The 15,303-nt window shown below is 42.0% G+C and overlaps 2 protein-coding genes across 5 annotated transcripts in view; one reads left to right on the top strand and one right to left on the bottom strand.

Annotated features, from left to right (window-relative positions):
- Positions 1–733: 733 nt before the first annotated feature.
- Positions 734–12,603, top strand: B4GALT7 (beta-1,4-galactosyltransferase 7). 4 transcript variants are annotated; one of them, XM_042454376.1, is made up of 6 exons: positions 734–848; positions 3,848–4,198; positions 6,376–6,601; positions 6,900–6,983; positions 8,277–8,381; positions 11,675–12,603. In XM_042454376.1, the coding sequence occupies exons 1-6, from the start codon at positions 799–801 to the stop codon at positions 11,828–11,830; spliced, it is 972 nt and encodes a 323-aa protein (XP_042310310.1). In that variant the 5' UTR covers positions 734–798; the 3' UTR covers positions 11,831–12,603. The 4 variants fall into 4 exon arrangements, with proteins under 4 accessions (XP_042310310.1, XP_042310311.1, XP_042310309.1 ...); XM_042454377.1 differs by having other exon boundaries at positions 740–848; positions 3,897–4,198; XM_042454375.1 differs by lacking the exon at positions 734–848 and adding an exon at positions 2,446–2,604.
- Positions 12,604–13,676: 1,073 nt separating this feature from the next.
- The window catches only part of LOC121922892 (rab11 family-interacting protein 2-like), a 7,285-nt gene continuing 5,658 nt past the window's right edge, over positions 13,677–15,303 (bottom strand). Inside the window, exon 5 of the mRNA XM_042452820.1 lies at positions 13,677–14,121. Within this exon, the coding sequence (XP_042308754.1) occupies positions 13,694–14,121 (428 nt within the window). The 3' untranslated portion in view covers positions 13,677–13,693. The remainder of the gene's footprint in view (positions 14,122–15,303) is intronic.

The raw sequence follows: 15,303 nt of genomic DNA, 5'->3' as shown, positions 1-15,303 counted from the left end.
TAAACCAAACAGGGGGGGGGGGGAACAAAAAAAATTAGGAGATGTTACTCAGATGCCTGCATTTTGTTGTTTCAGTCCTTAGTGAAGATGGTATGCCGGGGAGGATATCTTTTGCAGGCAGACTCTTCCTCCTTCTGGCCATGCCGCAATAGGGAGATTTTCACAGTCCGGGAAATTTAAAGTCTATTTGCATCTCAACAGGGAACCCTCTTTCTCAATCCCATATGTCTCCATTCCAGTGAGGTCACAGGCCTCTTTGTAGGCAGAGAACAATAAGAGGTGACATATTATGGTAATAGTTAAGTATTTGAAGGGGTGTCATACTGAGGATGGAGCAAGCTTGTTTTCTGCTGCTCCAGAGAATATGGAAGTGGTGGATTCAAACTAGAGGAACTGAGATTCCTCTTAAACATCAGGAAGGCCTTCCTGACAGTAAGAGCTGTTCGACAGTGGCACACACATCCACCTCCTCAGAGAGTGGAGGAGTCCCCTTCTTTGGAGGTCTTTACACAGAGGCTGGCTGGGGGTGCTTTGATTGAGAGTTCCTGCATGGCAGAATGGGGCGGGGCTAGGTGGCCCTTGGGGTCTCTCCCAACTCTAGGATTCAATGAGTCTTCCCTCCCAGCCCCGCCAGGAACACTTAAGGCCCCTTTGCGCCTTCGCCTGGGAACCAAAGTGAGGCGGAACCTCTAGTGAGGGGCGCGTTTCTGCTGTGGGGGAGCCCTTTTGCCGACGGACTGTGTGTGTGTTCAAGCCAACGTGTCCCGGGCGGGGAGTCCTCCCCGGCCAAGCGGCGGGATGTTCCCGTCCAGGCGCAAGCCTGCCATGTACCGACGCCCGGGAGGAGGGTAAGCAGGAGGCTGGGAGGAGGGGGCCCAGGAAGGTTTGGGGCAGGCCAGGGATGGGAGCCAGAGGAGAAGCCCTGCTGGAGGAGAAGGCTGCATCCACACTAGAGAAACAACCCAGTTTGGCTCCGCTTTAACTTCTTGTCTGGCTCAAGGCTCTGGCATTCTGGGAGTTGGAGTTTGTTGTGGGGCCCAGAGTTGAGCCCCAACTCCCAGAACTCCAACTCCCAGAATTCCATAGCAAAGAGCCAGGCAACAAGTTAAAACGGAGCCAAACCGGGTTGTGTCTCTAGTGTGGATGCAGTCATGGTGTGGTGGCTATAGAGCAGAGGGACCGGACTACTGCAAAGTAGGGCAACGTGTAGGACCTTCCAGGAAGAAAATGGAGGGCGTGACCAATGAAAAGCTGGAAACACTCACAGAAATTTAAGTCCACACTTCTTAGCCATGCTCCAAAATGGTGAAGGGTCTGGAAACCATGCCTAGTGAGGAGAGACTTAGGGAGCGGGGGATGTTTCGCCTGGAGAAGGGAAGGTTAAGGGGTGATATGATAGCCCTGTTTAAATACTTGAAGGGATGTCATATTGAGGAGGGAGCAGGCTTGTTTTCTGCTGCTCTAGAGAACAGGACCCAGAACAATGGATGAAAGCTCAAGGGAAAGGGATTCCACTTCAACATTAGGAGGAACTTCCTGACAGTAAGGGCTGTTCAACAGTGGATCACACTCCTTCCTCTGAGTGTAGTGGAGTCTCCTTCCTTGGAGGTCTTTAAGCAGAGGCTGGATGGCTATCGGTCCCAGGGGGTGCGTTGATTGAGAGTTCCTGCATGGCAGAATGGGGTTGGACTGGATGGCCCTTGCGGTCTCTTCCAACTCTGATTCTGTGAAATAGAGAACATTTTGAAACTTCTCCTGAACAGAAGGTTGAAATGTAGGACATGTCCAGGAAAAGAGAACCTTTGGTCACCCTGCTATGGAGAGAAAAAAGCAGGATGATGGGCTCTTAATAGTTGGGAAGTAAGGTTACCTCCCTTGCTAATGGGTACATAAATAGTTGAGTGCTAAGAATTGGTGGGAAAGCATTGTGAGTCTGGGTTGCCAGAATGAAAACTGGAGTGGGCTCTTGTACCTTTGATGGTTGTTTAGAACAGGGGATTTCAGCAGGTGTGCAAATTTTTAAGTCTGCCAAGCCTAATTTGTGACTTGTCCAAAGATGTTTCACAGGATGAGTACTGAGGGGAAAGCCAGAATAATAGAGCTGGAGGCAGCAATTGTCATCCCTCTGAGCTCTTTCTCTTTCAAACATTGGAATTTGTTTCTGAGCCACAGCAAAGTTTATTTTCCACTCAGATAAGTTTTGAACAAAAATAATGACTATGGAGTTTTTATATAAATTCAACCTAGATAACAATAAAATTAAAGTAATTAAATAAATAATTAAAGGTTTCCCATACCTTGAATCAAACATTGATCAGAGCGGACATTGCAATCAAGAAATCAGAAGAAGACTACGAATGGGAAGGGCAGCCATCCAAGTTATTGTATTCCCCATCACCATGTATGGATGTGACAGCTGGACAATGCAGAAAGTGGATAAGAAAATCAACGTATATAGATGTGGTGCTGGAGAAGAGCACTGAGGATCTCATGGACAGCCAGAAAGACAAACAATTGGATCCTTGGACAGATCAAGCCTGAACTCTCCCTGGATGCCAGGATGACTGAATTGAGACTATTGTATTTTGGCCACATCATGAGAAGGTACAACTCATTAGAAAAGACAGTGATGCTGGGGAAGGTAGAATCATAGAATCCTAGAGCTGGGAGAGACCACAAGAGAAAACCAGTTCAACCCCATTCTGTCATGCAGGAACTCACAATCAAAGCACCCCTTAGACATAGCCATCCAGCCTCTATTTAAAAACTTCCAAAGAAAGAGACTCCTCTGCTCTCTGAAAAAACATATTCCACTGTTGAACAGCTCTTAATGTCAGGAAGTCCCTCCTAATGTTGAGGTGTAATCTCTTTTTTTGCAGTTTGCATCCATTGGTACGGATCCTGTTCTGTGGAGCAGCAGAAAACAATGTTGCTCCTTCCTCAATATGTCATCCCTTCAAATATTTAAATAGGACTATCATATCACCTCTTAACCTTCTCTTCTCCAGGCTAAACATTCCCAGCTCCCTAAGCCATTCCTCATAGGGCATGGTTTCAAGATACTTCACCATTTTAGTCGCCCTCCTTTGGACACGCTCCAGTTTCTCAACATCCTTTTTGAATTGTGATGCCCAGAACTGGACACAGTATTCCAGGTGGTAGAAAAACCTCATGCCAGATGCATAGATGCCAGGGACAAAATAGACCACCTCTTCTGAAAGGAGACTGGGGCTGCAGGAACTGCACACCGTAGCCGCAGTCTGCTTTTTTGCCGGCTGAAAAAGGAGTGGCAAAGAGCTTTTCCTCCCCATCACAGCTGGAAACTGGTTTCCATGCACTTTGGTGGCATGCAGTGTATAAACACCATGCCGCCAGAGCTTGAGAACAGAAGTGTTCAGGATTTTTTATATTTGTGGATTTTGGAATATTTGCATATACATAATGAGATATCTTGGAGATGGGATCCAAGTCTAAATGTGAAATTCATTTATGTTTCGTATACACCTTATACACATAACCTGAAGGAAATTTTATACATAATATGTTTGATAGTTTTGTGCATGAAACAAGGTTTGTGTACACTGAACCAACAGAAAGCAAAGGTGTCACTATTTCAGGCACCTATATGGACAATTTTGGATTTTGGAGTATTTCGGATTTTGGAATTCTGGATAAGGGATACTCAGCCAGAAGAATGACAATCCCTATGATTGCAGGACAACCTGTAGAATGGCAATCCCTATGATAGCAGGCCATCCTTAAAACTGTTTCTGTCCATCTCCCTCTTTTGTGCTTGGGTTACCCTTATCATGCCTCATTGTGTTGTATCGCCTTGATTTTGCTTCAGGTCCTGTCGGCCACTGAGCATCCTACCCTGGAAATGCTCTCTCTTTCAGCTCTTCTTTGTTGCTCTGTTGCTGGGTTTTCTTTCCCTGCTGTGGCTACAGCTCAGCTGCTCAGGAGATATGACAAGAGGCCGAAGAGCGGAGGCTACAGTGCCTCAGAAACCCTGCACCTTTGAACCTCTACCTCAGCTTCCTGATGACCCATCATGGGGGCCCCACCGCCTAGCAATACTGGTGCCTTTTCGGGAGCGCTTTGAGGAGCTGCTTACGTTTGTGCCCCACATGCATCGTTTCCTCAGTAGGAAGAAAATTCGCCATCATATCTTCATACTTAACCAGGTGGATCATTACAGGTACTGTAAGGTATGGGTTAATGCAAAGCCCATGCTCTGCTTTTTTCTCTGTGTTCTGACTTATTGTCTATCTTAGATTTTGTACATTCCCTTCTCAGAATGGCTTTGATCTCAGCACAGAAGGAACAGAAATAGAGATCTTCCCTGTTTCTGAGAAGTACCCTTTTCTGCATCTGAGAGATGTGCAAGCTGGAGTTTATATCTGATGTTCCTGTTAGTGAAGTAAATCTTGGGTAACTGCTAAATATCTCAAACATTTATTGCAAAATAACACATCTAGGAATTTTCCTAGATTTTACTGGCTCTTCCTTTGTCCTCCCCACTGAAGTACGTACCATTGCTATTCCCTGATTCTGACATTGTCAAATGTTAATTTCTTCTCTCTCTCTCTCTCTCTCTTTTTTTTTTTTTTTTTTAAAGGGGATGGAGTGACTGTTTCTTTTTAAGACAGACTTGTGTATAACATAGCCTGGCAGCTCTAATTTGAAACTATTTTTTCCTTCAGTTAATTTATAAGGATAAATAATAATTTATTTGTGACAGTTTGTCACAAAGGTATATATTTTTCCAACCATGTAATGTCTGGGTTGGATTCTTTTCACACCCCATAGGTTTGACTTTTGGACCTTGGGTTTAATTTCATTTTTAATATATTTAACATTGTTTCCAATATCCATGTCGAGTTTTTCTTTTGTTTTTCTAAAATGATTAAGATGCAAAATATGAGATGGGTTTCAGTGTGCTTAACTACATTGCCTTCATTTTCTGTCTCCTCTGAAGTATGCACTATCATTCCTCCAATTCTATATCTCAGTTCACTTGTTCATCTGTGATTTTCCTTATCCCTCTCTATTTAGATTCCCTATCTTTCATATTTTTGGAGGGTCAGTGTAAGAAATAAAGTTACATTTGTATTCTATGTAGGTATATGGATCCATGTTTTGAAAAATAAAAAAAAATTAAGATGATTCTGCCAATGATAGTAATCATGAACAGCAGGTATACAACAATAGTGTCTGTATCAGTCATGCAAAATGCTTGCTGTTTAGATAGGAGCAAGATGTTGTGCAATAAAACCAGCTAACTGACTGTTCATTGGATATTACAGAGTACACCTTCTCCACACATGTCAGTTGGTCATGACCTATTAAGCCCTATATGGCTTGAGTCCAGACTATCTGAAAAACCCCATACACACCTGTAGGAATTCTAAAGTTTCAGGGGAAGGCTTTCTCTCAGTCCCACCATCATCACAGGCTCACTTGGTGGGGACACGAGAGAGAGCCTTCTCAGTAATTGCTCCCACCCCCTGGAACACCCTTCCACAGGAGGTTAGACTGGCCTGCTTTTGTTCAAGCAGGCTTTTATATGGAGTGGTGTTGTTATTCTTTTTAATATTTAATGCAATTGTATATTGTTTAGCAAGATCATTTTAATTTAAAAAAATTATTGTAACGTTTTAAACTGATTTTATCTGTTAGCTGCTTTAGGTCTCTTTCCAGGAGAAAGGTGGAATATCCATCTACTATAATGAAATAAGTTTCAAGTAGGTTAAGTGGCTGCTTAACCAACTCAATTATAACAGGTATTACCTGACTTCTTAAATAAAATTCCAAGCAATGTTTCTAGGATCCCAAGTCAGTCTCTTATTTAGGGACTGACCATCTATTGGTTTATTCAGCATGTGTGGTTTTAATAAAATCCTCCTGGTTTCAAGATGCATATAGAAAATACATAGAAAATGATAAATAATGAGTGTAATTTGAATTTGCAAAGGGGAAGGTAGCTTTGCTCTAAAAAATTATTTGTTCATCATTTTGCTTCTGTATGCTAGTTGTATGTCTTCTTGTGTCTTGTGCTTTTTCACCTCAGATCCCTCATAGTCCCAGAGGGGAGAAATAACCTTAAAAATATGCACACAAATAAAGTGCATTTGTTCTATCTTCTGGTCAGTAGTGGTACAAACCATACCACACAGGATGGAAACATGTGGCCTTTGCATTGCATTTTCCACTGCCTCTTACCTTTGGCTATGCCTGGAGCTGCTAGGAGTTGCAGTCCAACATGTAGAGCAGCATGTTTCCTACCTCTGCCATTGGACAGACTTCTGACACATAGGTAGCTGATTAAAACTTCATGACTCAGGCTCAACCTATTTGCTTCGGTCTCTTGAACAGGTTTAACAGAGCATCTTTGATCAACGTGGGCTTCCTAGAAAGTGGAAATGACACGGACTATATTGCCATGCATGATGTGGACTTGCTACCTCTCAATGAGGAACTGGACTATAGCTTCCCAGCTGCTGGACCTTTCCATGTGGCATCGCCTGAATTGCATCCTCTTTATCACTATAGCACCTATGTAGGTGGCATCTTACTGCTTACCAAGCAGCACTTTCGAATGGTAAGTGTATTTGTACATTTTGGATTTTTTTCCAGAAAGAATAAACATTTGCTGTTCTTGAAATTTTAGTGGATGCATATTGTCAGACTAGTTGCTTAAGAGTTTAGAGCTGTACTTTGCATTTACTGGCTTCAGATATAGAAAATTCTACTCCCTTAATGCTGAAGATGTCGCTGCTTTGAAGTAGTTGTGCCAGCTGGTTCTCAGTACAGACAGCAGCACACTTCACAGCCTCTGCCTCAAGTTTAATTGCAGGGAAATTACTTTTAAATTAACCACTTCTTTATTGTTGTTTCAGTGTAATGGAATGTCAAACCGCTTTTGGGGCTGGGGCCGAGAGGATGATGAATTTTATCGCCGTATTAGAGGAGCTGGACTTCAAGTAAGGACTCAGCATGGCTCTCTGTGGAATTTGGGGGCTTTGGAAATTAGGTTTTCAGTCTAGACAGACCTTAGAAAGTTGCTTTTTAAAAAATCTATTCATTATATATATGAAAACAAAGACCCCAAAAGTAATTCATTAATTTTACAATTGATTGATTGTTAGGTATTCCATTCTGGGATATTTTAAAACTTTCTTTTAACCCAGAAAATTAAGAGAGCACATGAAATTTTGCTCAAAGTGCCTCTTTTAAAATTGTGAGAAAATGGTACAATTCCACCTAAAAAGTAACGACTGCAATATGTTACCTTATTTAATAATGTAATACTATTGCACATCCATGACTTTTTAAAAATGTAACAGTTTACAGGTAACAATGTCACTTATGCTGTATTATTTGCAAGCTCTGGCTCAGACACCCATTTTTGCAATTTTGTGCATTTTACTCAAATGTAAGAGAAAGACATGTCAACAAAAACTCAATTTGTGTGCTGTACCCAAAAAGAAACAATGAAAAATAGCACAGTACAACAATCTAGCTTCTGTGCATCCATGCAGAAATAAAGAAAGACTGGTTATTCAGGCGTTTACATAGGGAGCAAATTCTGAAATCAAAACCCACCCAGTTGTAGTGGAGATACTGATGATGATAAGCAACACAAAAGCCTTCCTTTGCAAGCAGAATCTCTTGTAACTCCACATTCTAGGAAGAAATTAACTGTAAAAGTAACTGTTAAAATGTTAGTTATACCAGAAAAAGTGTGAAATCCTTCACCCAATTTTCAGTTATAATTTAGTTACATCTTCATTACTGGGGGAAGTAATTACAGGTAACTCGTTATTTGGCTGTTAGTTCCCTATGCTTTTTCCAGGTCTGTGAAACAGCAGCAGCAAAGGAGGATAGAAGAACTCTGTATGAGTAAGTGAAGGCTGCCAGCTCTGAGTAGGGTATTTCTCCAGTGCCTGTCATGTGGAGGGCAGTTCTCCACCTGACAATGATGTTGTCATGTCTACTGTCCTCTGCCATTGTTACATCTGCAGCCCTTTTCTTTTGCCACCTACTATGCTGCCACCTGCAAAGTTATTCCAATATAGTTACCCACTAGGAACCCAGCCTCTATAACTAATAACTTCCAGTCTTTTGAGTCTGGGTCTGCCATCAAACTCTTCCTCCATTTCCCAGAGACAGATTTGACATAGGCAGATCTTCTCCTATACTTTGTGATTTTTCAGAGATTTATGACCTCAGGGAAGTAACTCGTGCAAACTGTTCCTTTTTAATTATTATTTCAGCTCTTCCGGCCCTTGGGCATTACAAGTGGATATAAGACATTCCAACATTTGCATGACCCAGCTTGGCGCAAGAGAGACCAGAAGCGCATTGCTTCCCAGAAGCAGGTGGGAGTTTCTTCTATGGGAAGTAGATGAAGGGTGTGTGTGTGTGTGTGTGTGTGTGTGTGTGTGTGTGTGTGTGTGTTGCAATTGGGAGATGTTGCTTTACTTGTGCAGGGACTGGCCTCATGACACTGCAGTTAAGTCCCCTATTACTCTTTAGGTAGACTTTACCTTGTAATCTAGGAAAGGAGTGGCCACCTTCGGTTAGTAGGGGAAACCGTTTTTTGTCCCCAAGGACTGTCTGCGGATCATAACAGGCCCCAAAAGGCACTCCAAAATATTTGAATAGGAAGCGTCTGGCCGTCCATTTCATTTTATGACATTTTAAAAAAAACTTTTAGGAATGGATGGGGTGATAATTACTCTATTATAAAGAAAGGCCATTTCTCCTGGAGGCCTCCAGAAATAAAGACATTCAGTTTTAACTGGATTTTTTTTTTCCAGTGAGATTTGGGGGAATTGTGGCAGGCTGCAGAAATAACCTTGGCACTCCATGGAGCCCTGTGCTTTTTACTTAGCACATACTTTAGGTGGTGGTCTTGGTCAGTAGTATAACTCCCCAATAATCAGAGGGCAGAGATATATATGTATGGCCAGAAACTCATAGAACTTCTACAGGTCTGCATATTAAAGAAAGAGTACTGTATATACTTGTGTACATGTCGACCTCATGTATATGTCGAGGGAAGGTTTCAGGGTCAAAATCATGGATTTTGATATGACCCATGGATAAGTTGAGGGTAAAACATAGGGGGCTATAAGAAAGGACCTCTCTGGACCTCTCCCAACCACCAATTCCCAGGTGCTGGAGGAGAGGTTTTAACATTGCATTGATAAGAGAAGCAAGTGGTATTCAATGAGGAGTTTTTTACCTGGGAAGAGAAGCCTTGCAAATCGGACTGGGCAGAGAAGCAAGTGGAATTATATGGAGTGTTTTTTCCATGGGCAGAGAAGCCTGGCAGATTGGATTGGGGAGAGAAGGAAGTGGAGTTAAATGGGGAGATTTTTCCATGGGAAGAGGAGGCTTGCACATCGGACTGGGGAGAGAAGCAAGTGGAGATTTTTCCATGGGAAGACAAGCCTTGCAGATTGGACTGGGAACCTCTTTCACGCACACACACATACAGAAAAATGGGGCACGTGGCTTGCTTGTTTTAGGAGCTTTCTGAGCAGTACTAGTGTATTGTCTCATATATAAGTTGACCAAGGATTTTAGGGTCAATTTTGGGGCATAAATTTCTCAATTTATTGTACAGTATATATGGTAATTTACAATATCATCTTTTTAAAAACATAATTACTAAATGCCCAAACTACAACACACAGTGGAACTGGACACCAGATGCCAGGGCAGAGGCAGGCATCTAGATTTATATCAAAAGATGCCTCTCCCTTCAGCATGCACCCCACATTGCGGCGGGGGGGGGGGGGAACACACCTTTTATTCAGTTACCCCTTCCTTTCAAAATTGGGAGGGTTTTTATGTGTACATAAGCAAACATGGCATACCTTTCCCCTTGCTGTTTTGTCTCAACCCTAATATGTTTGTAAAGCAGTGTCTATTATTAATTTTCAATCATGAGCTCCAATAATGGTATGATTATACTGCACAGTGTGGCCTATGGAATGTGACAGAGAATCCAGATCTAGGTACAGGTGTTGCCCACTTTTCAGTGACACTATTAAATTATTACCAGAACCCATTTATTCAATATGTGGTCTGCTCTTTTGACAAATAATAGCACAAATAGTATGAATACCTATACAGTGCTATATTATAAGCACACAACGACACAACAAATGACTTCTACATTATATGATACACAGAATGTATGAAAAGAGATGGCTCTTTGCATGACACTGTTGTGACCACACTTTTTTTCTTTTTTAACTTGGTGTCATCTTTTCGTTCAGTCTATGTGTTGTATACTGTAGAAGTCGTTCATGGTGTTGTGTGCTTATAATACAGCACTGTACAGATAGTCATATTTCTATTTATGCTTATACAGTAATATATTATATAGTATGGGTTCCACATTTCAACTATTTCCACTTTTTGACACAGTTCTGGTCCCTAACCTGTCAAATAAGTGGGGGACTACTGTATAGAATTTAGGAAATCTTCTCTCTTCTCCTAAATCCACGTAGAATTATGGAATTGGAAGGGGCTCCATGGGCCATTGGGTCCAACCTCCTATTCAGTCCAGCTACAGCATCCCCCAACAGCCTATTTTTAAAGGTATCCGGAGAAAGCAACCCACCACCTCTTTATGTAATAGGTTTCTTGACCAAACTACTCTTACTATCAGGAAGTTCTGTCAGTTCCTTCTTATGTTCAGCTGAAATCTACCATCTTGTAACTTAAAATCATTAGGCTGAGTCTTACTCTCTGGGGCAGCAGAGTACAAGCCCATGAGACTGGTGCAGTCATGCCACCACTCAGTCTTCTCTTCGCCAGGCTGAGTTTCTTCAACCTTTTCTATGTTTTGTTCTCCATTTAACTTAGTATCCTTGTTCTCTGAACATGCTATATCCTTCCTAAAATGTGACCAGAAATGAACACAGTACCCTTCATGAGGCCTAACTAATGCTCAGTATACTGGGATTATTGTTTCCCTTGACTTGAAAACTATGGTTGTATTAATGCAGGCTAAAATATCATTTGCCACCTATGATACAGCATTGTACTGCTAGGCCATGTTCAATTTATGATCAACAATCCCAAGATCTTTTTCACATGTAGTACTGTCAGGTCAAGTATCCCCCATTCTATATGTGTGCATTTCTTTTTTGTAGCAATATATAGAGTTTTGCATTTGTGTTTGTTGAATTTTATTAGTTTCAGCTTCTTTATAGAAAAAATTTTTGAAGTAGAGGGCGAGTTTTGCTGAAAACAATGTATAAGGTGGCATTCTCTGCATCCTTCCTAGTGATGCCTGGAAAGTATTGAACACAAATTTGCTAAATTCACAAAAGTGCTCCAGAAACTTTCTAATGTGAATCTTGTTACATAAGTGAATTCGTGGAAGCTTACATAACTTACTTTGCTTACAGACTCAACAGTGTGATGCTGTGTAATTCTGGATTATTTGTGTGGAATTCCAGAACTCTTGATTATTCTAAATTTCCCCCTTGTCATAAAAGTGCTCTCAGCTTGTGCCTTTCTCTTTAATGTTCTCTTTGCTTGCTTAAGGCCTTTTGTTCAAATTGTACTCATACTCTGTTCCATGTTGTCATTCTTTGCTATCCTACTCTGGATCCATATACATGACATGTGGCACTTTGTTTCTATGCAGGAGCAGTTCAAGGTGGACCGTACTGGAGGTTTGAATAACCTTGAATACAGAGTGGAGTCACGCACTTCATTAAATGTGGCAGGCGCTCCCTGCACAATCCTCAACATCTTGCTAGAATGTGACTCCAGTGAAACTCCGTGGTGCACATTTAGCTGAACTATCTCCTGCATAAACTGCCTATTGTCTTGCTGCTGGAGCAGTAACAGCAGCAGCTAGTCACCAGTGCTGCACCTGGACTCATTGGAGGCAAATCCTTCTGCAGGAATCTACAGCAGAGCATTGGATACCCCTGAGTCAGATGGTTAAAAAGAAGAGGACTGAGCATCCACATCCATTGACAGGCAAATACACAGTGCTGCCTTTTCCATGTCACAATGAATGCAGAGGCACTGGCAAGATTAAATAGATTGAGTCCTTGCTCAGTCTGTTTGCCATTTTGAAAGATGGTATCTCAGCTACCTACATCTCAAGTGAAGGAATTTTAAGAGTCAGTTCATGACTACTAGCTTTCTTTCTCTCTGCCTGCCAGGGTTCTAACACCTAGGTGATAACAGGCAGCTAGGGTTATAGATTTGTCAGAGTCCTTTGTGCCCAGGCTAGTACATACAGGACTCACTGTCTGTTTATTTTCTTTGAACTTTGCTTCTTCATGATAAAATATGCATAAGCAACTGCTGCTATGAACCCCTTACCTGCCCCCAACTCTTGCTCCAGGGGTGGCCTTGCTAAGAGTGGACAGCTTGCACTCTGTCTTTAAGAGCATCAGCTGAAACCACCTCACCTAAATCCGTAATGGTCAAAGATCTTGTTCTTAAGGTTTCTTGGGCTGTAAACGCTGCTGCGTCATTGCACTAAAGCCATGAAAGTGATTGGATACTGAAGGAATATTGCAGTTGGAATAAACAGAATTGTAGAATTCACTATCACAACCAGTAGCAATGGGTGTAAATATGGATGGATTTAAAGGGGGAACTAAACTGGATAAATTTATAGAGGCTCATAGTGCCATCAGTGGCTTCTAGTTAAAAAGGTTATATGTTGCTTCCAGTATCATAGACAATTGTCACATGTCTTCAAGTCATTTCTGACTCATGACAACCCTAAGGCAAACCTACGCCTGAGTTTTCTTAGCAAGATTTGCTCAGAGTGCGGTGAGATCAGAGGCAATATGCCTCTCAATACCAGCTGCTGGGGAGTGTCAGATGGAGGGGGCTGTTGTCATGTTTCACTGGCAGCTGGTTGGCCACAGTCTGAATGGAATGTTGGACTACATGGGCCTTGATCTGATCCAACATGGCTCTTATGTGCATGGATAAGTGCAGTGCCACAAAAATACCAAATGCTCCTGGTATGTACCTTCGCCCTTTTTGCTACCAATATAACATGAGATCCATCAGTGCCATTCTCTTCATAGAACTGTTTCCATTATAAAAAGGCTGATATCTCCTTACTGCATCCTCAAACCTGCTCAGGACCTCCCCGAAGTACATTGTTTTAAGGTGTGGGAGGGGAAGAAAGTCTGATCCGCTAGTGTATATTGGATTTAAGCCATAACTTTCTCATCCTGGAATCTGGAACCCTGACCTAAAACCATTCCTTCTGAACTATGTTTATCTTTTCTCTTGTTGTGGTGTGCCTTCAGGTAATTTCCAACTTATGGTGACCCTAAGGCGAACCTATCGTGTTTTGTGTTTTTGGGTTTTTTTTTGGTGGGGGAGGGGGTAAGTTTCTCAGAGAAGGTTTGCCATTGCATCCTCTGAGGCTGAGAGGGTGTGACTTGCCCAAGGTCATCCAGTGGGTTTTCATGGCCAAGCTGAGATTCAAACCCTGGTCCAATACTCAAAGCACTACACCATGCTGGTTCTTTCTAGTCATTGCTTAATTTAAAAAAGAAACCCAAAATAAGAAGAAAAAAAAACCTAATCACAATTGCACACACATATACTGTCTGATTATAATGCATTTGTACAGTAAATCTTTCTCAACAAGAAAGGTAGAAACAAAAGCAAAACTTCAGCATCAGGTACGGAAGCCAAAACACCTACGACAAAATCGGTAGCTCCTATGTAGCCTCATTCGGCATCTGCGGAGGTGGCCAGGCACAGAGCTGATTGTGGAGGAGCTGGTGGTCTGCTGGAGGCTCACAGTAGAGGGTTGGAGGGTCTGTGCTCGCGGTGGCATGTGGCTGGGCCCTGCAACATGAAGGGGAGGAAGAGATGCTTGCCAAGCCTCCATAGATATACCTGCTGCTTCAGGACTCCTCTCCTCTTTCAGGGGCTTAGATTTTTTCTTGGGCTGTTGGGAAAAGATACTGCTGAACTGTTCCAGGCTACTTGGATGCTCTGATTGATTTGTGTTCACAGCATCCGAGGAAAGTTCCTTGTAGTTACATGAGATCAACTTCTGCAGCTGAGTTTTGGATGTAGGTTTCTTCCCAACAGAGATTGCTATAGGGTAGGGTAGAGCCAAAGGGTAACAAAGCTGTGATTGCCTAGACTCCAAAAGTATTTTTCATCCACCATAACAAACCTTTTCTTTATTTGTGGCTAGGGAAGTATATTTTAGTATATTTAGTACACTGTTGAATCATATGAAAAAAGCCTTCCAAGATACTGTACTCAGACATATGTCTCAGGATACACATTATCTATATGTGCTACAAAGTGCAGGATATGGGATCCTGGATTTTTTAAAAGAAGGGGTTTTGCCATTATGTGATTGTTGGTACCTGGAAATTAAAATGGGCCTCCAAAGCTAAGTCCTCAGTAGCTACCTATTCCTCCCCTTGGCTCCTAAGTTTCTGTTTCCCATTCTCAGCTACCTTCTTAAATGATAAATTAGATTTTGCAGACAAGCCATAGCTCGGTCACGTAAAGATACTCTAATTAATCTGTATGATCTCTGCTTAATGCCAAACCTGAGTTCCCTTAGCAAAACAAACAAAACGGAGTACCTTAAACCTAGGATATGATTATATCTTCTTGTTGTGTGCCTTCAAGCTATTTTCAACTTACAACATTTCTAAGGCAAACTTATCACAGGTTTTTTGTTTTGTTTTGTTTTGTTTTGTTTGTGGCTGAGAGAATGTGACTTGCCCAAAGTCACTCAGTGGCTGAGCAGGGATTCAAACTCTGCTCTCCAAAGTCATAGTCCAGTGTTCAAACCACTACACTGGCTCATGACTACATCTACCTATGGTTAAAAGGACTAGGCCAAAAGTTAACAATGGACTATGAAAATTCCTAGCCTTTATAGGACTGGAAAGGAGTAGGAATAAGATGGGGAAGGGGACAGACATTGTCCACTTCATGGTCAAAGCCAAGAGACTGTTTGAAGAGCTTGTGAATGTGATTGACCCTAGACTTTCCCTTGCATAGAGAAGTTGTGCATACATTTACAAAGCCTTCTCATTGCTAAATTCACAGCTGAGGTTGGCACATATGATCCTTCACATAAAACAAAGATAGTAAAGCAGGGATGAGGAAAGTGTACCCCGTGGGCTGCATGCATCCCTAAAGATCCCCATTCCACCCCCCTCCCCCAAATAACCATCCATGCGAGAAATTTCAGCATTTTTTCAAACACTGCCTGGGCTTTATACTGCCTGGGCTGTTTTAAGCCCAAGAGAC

The sequence above is a fragment of the Sceloporus undulatus genome, chromosome 2, assembly GCF_019175285.1.
Source record: "Sceloporus undulatus isolate JIND9_A2432 ecotype Alabama chromosome 2, SceUnd_v1.1, whole genome shotgun sequence".
Lineage (NCBI taxonomy): Eukaryota > Metazoa > Chordata > Lepidosauria > Squamata > Phrynosomatidae > Sceloporus > Sceloporus undulatus.
Note: the sequence above shows the minus strand (reverse complement) of the source record. Positions and strands in the feature narration are given on the sequence as shown.

What these genes read in the sequence shown, in the direction of transcription:
- B4GALT7 (XM_042454375.1), top strand. Translation starts at nt 2,459, where the DNA reads ATGTGGTGCTGGAGAAGAGCACTGAGGATCTCATGGACAGCCAGAAAG. An exon ending in TTTGGCCACATCATGAGAAG is followed by an intron (nt 2,605 to 3,847) that starts GTACAACTCATT and finishes ATTTTGCTTCAG; the next exon opens with GTCCTGTCGGCCACTGAGCA. An exon ending in GCATTGCTTCCCAGAAGCAG is followed by an intron (nt 8,382 to 11,674) that starts GTGGGAGTTTCT and finishes GTTTCTATGCAG; the next exon opens with GAGCAGTTCAAGGTGGACCG.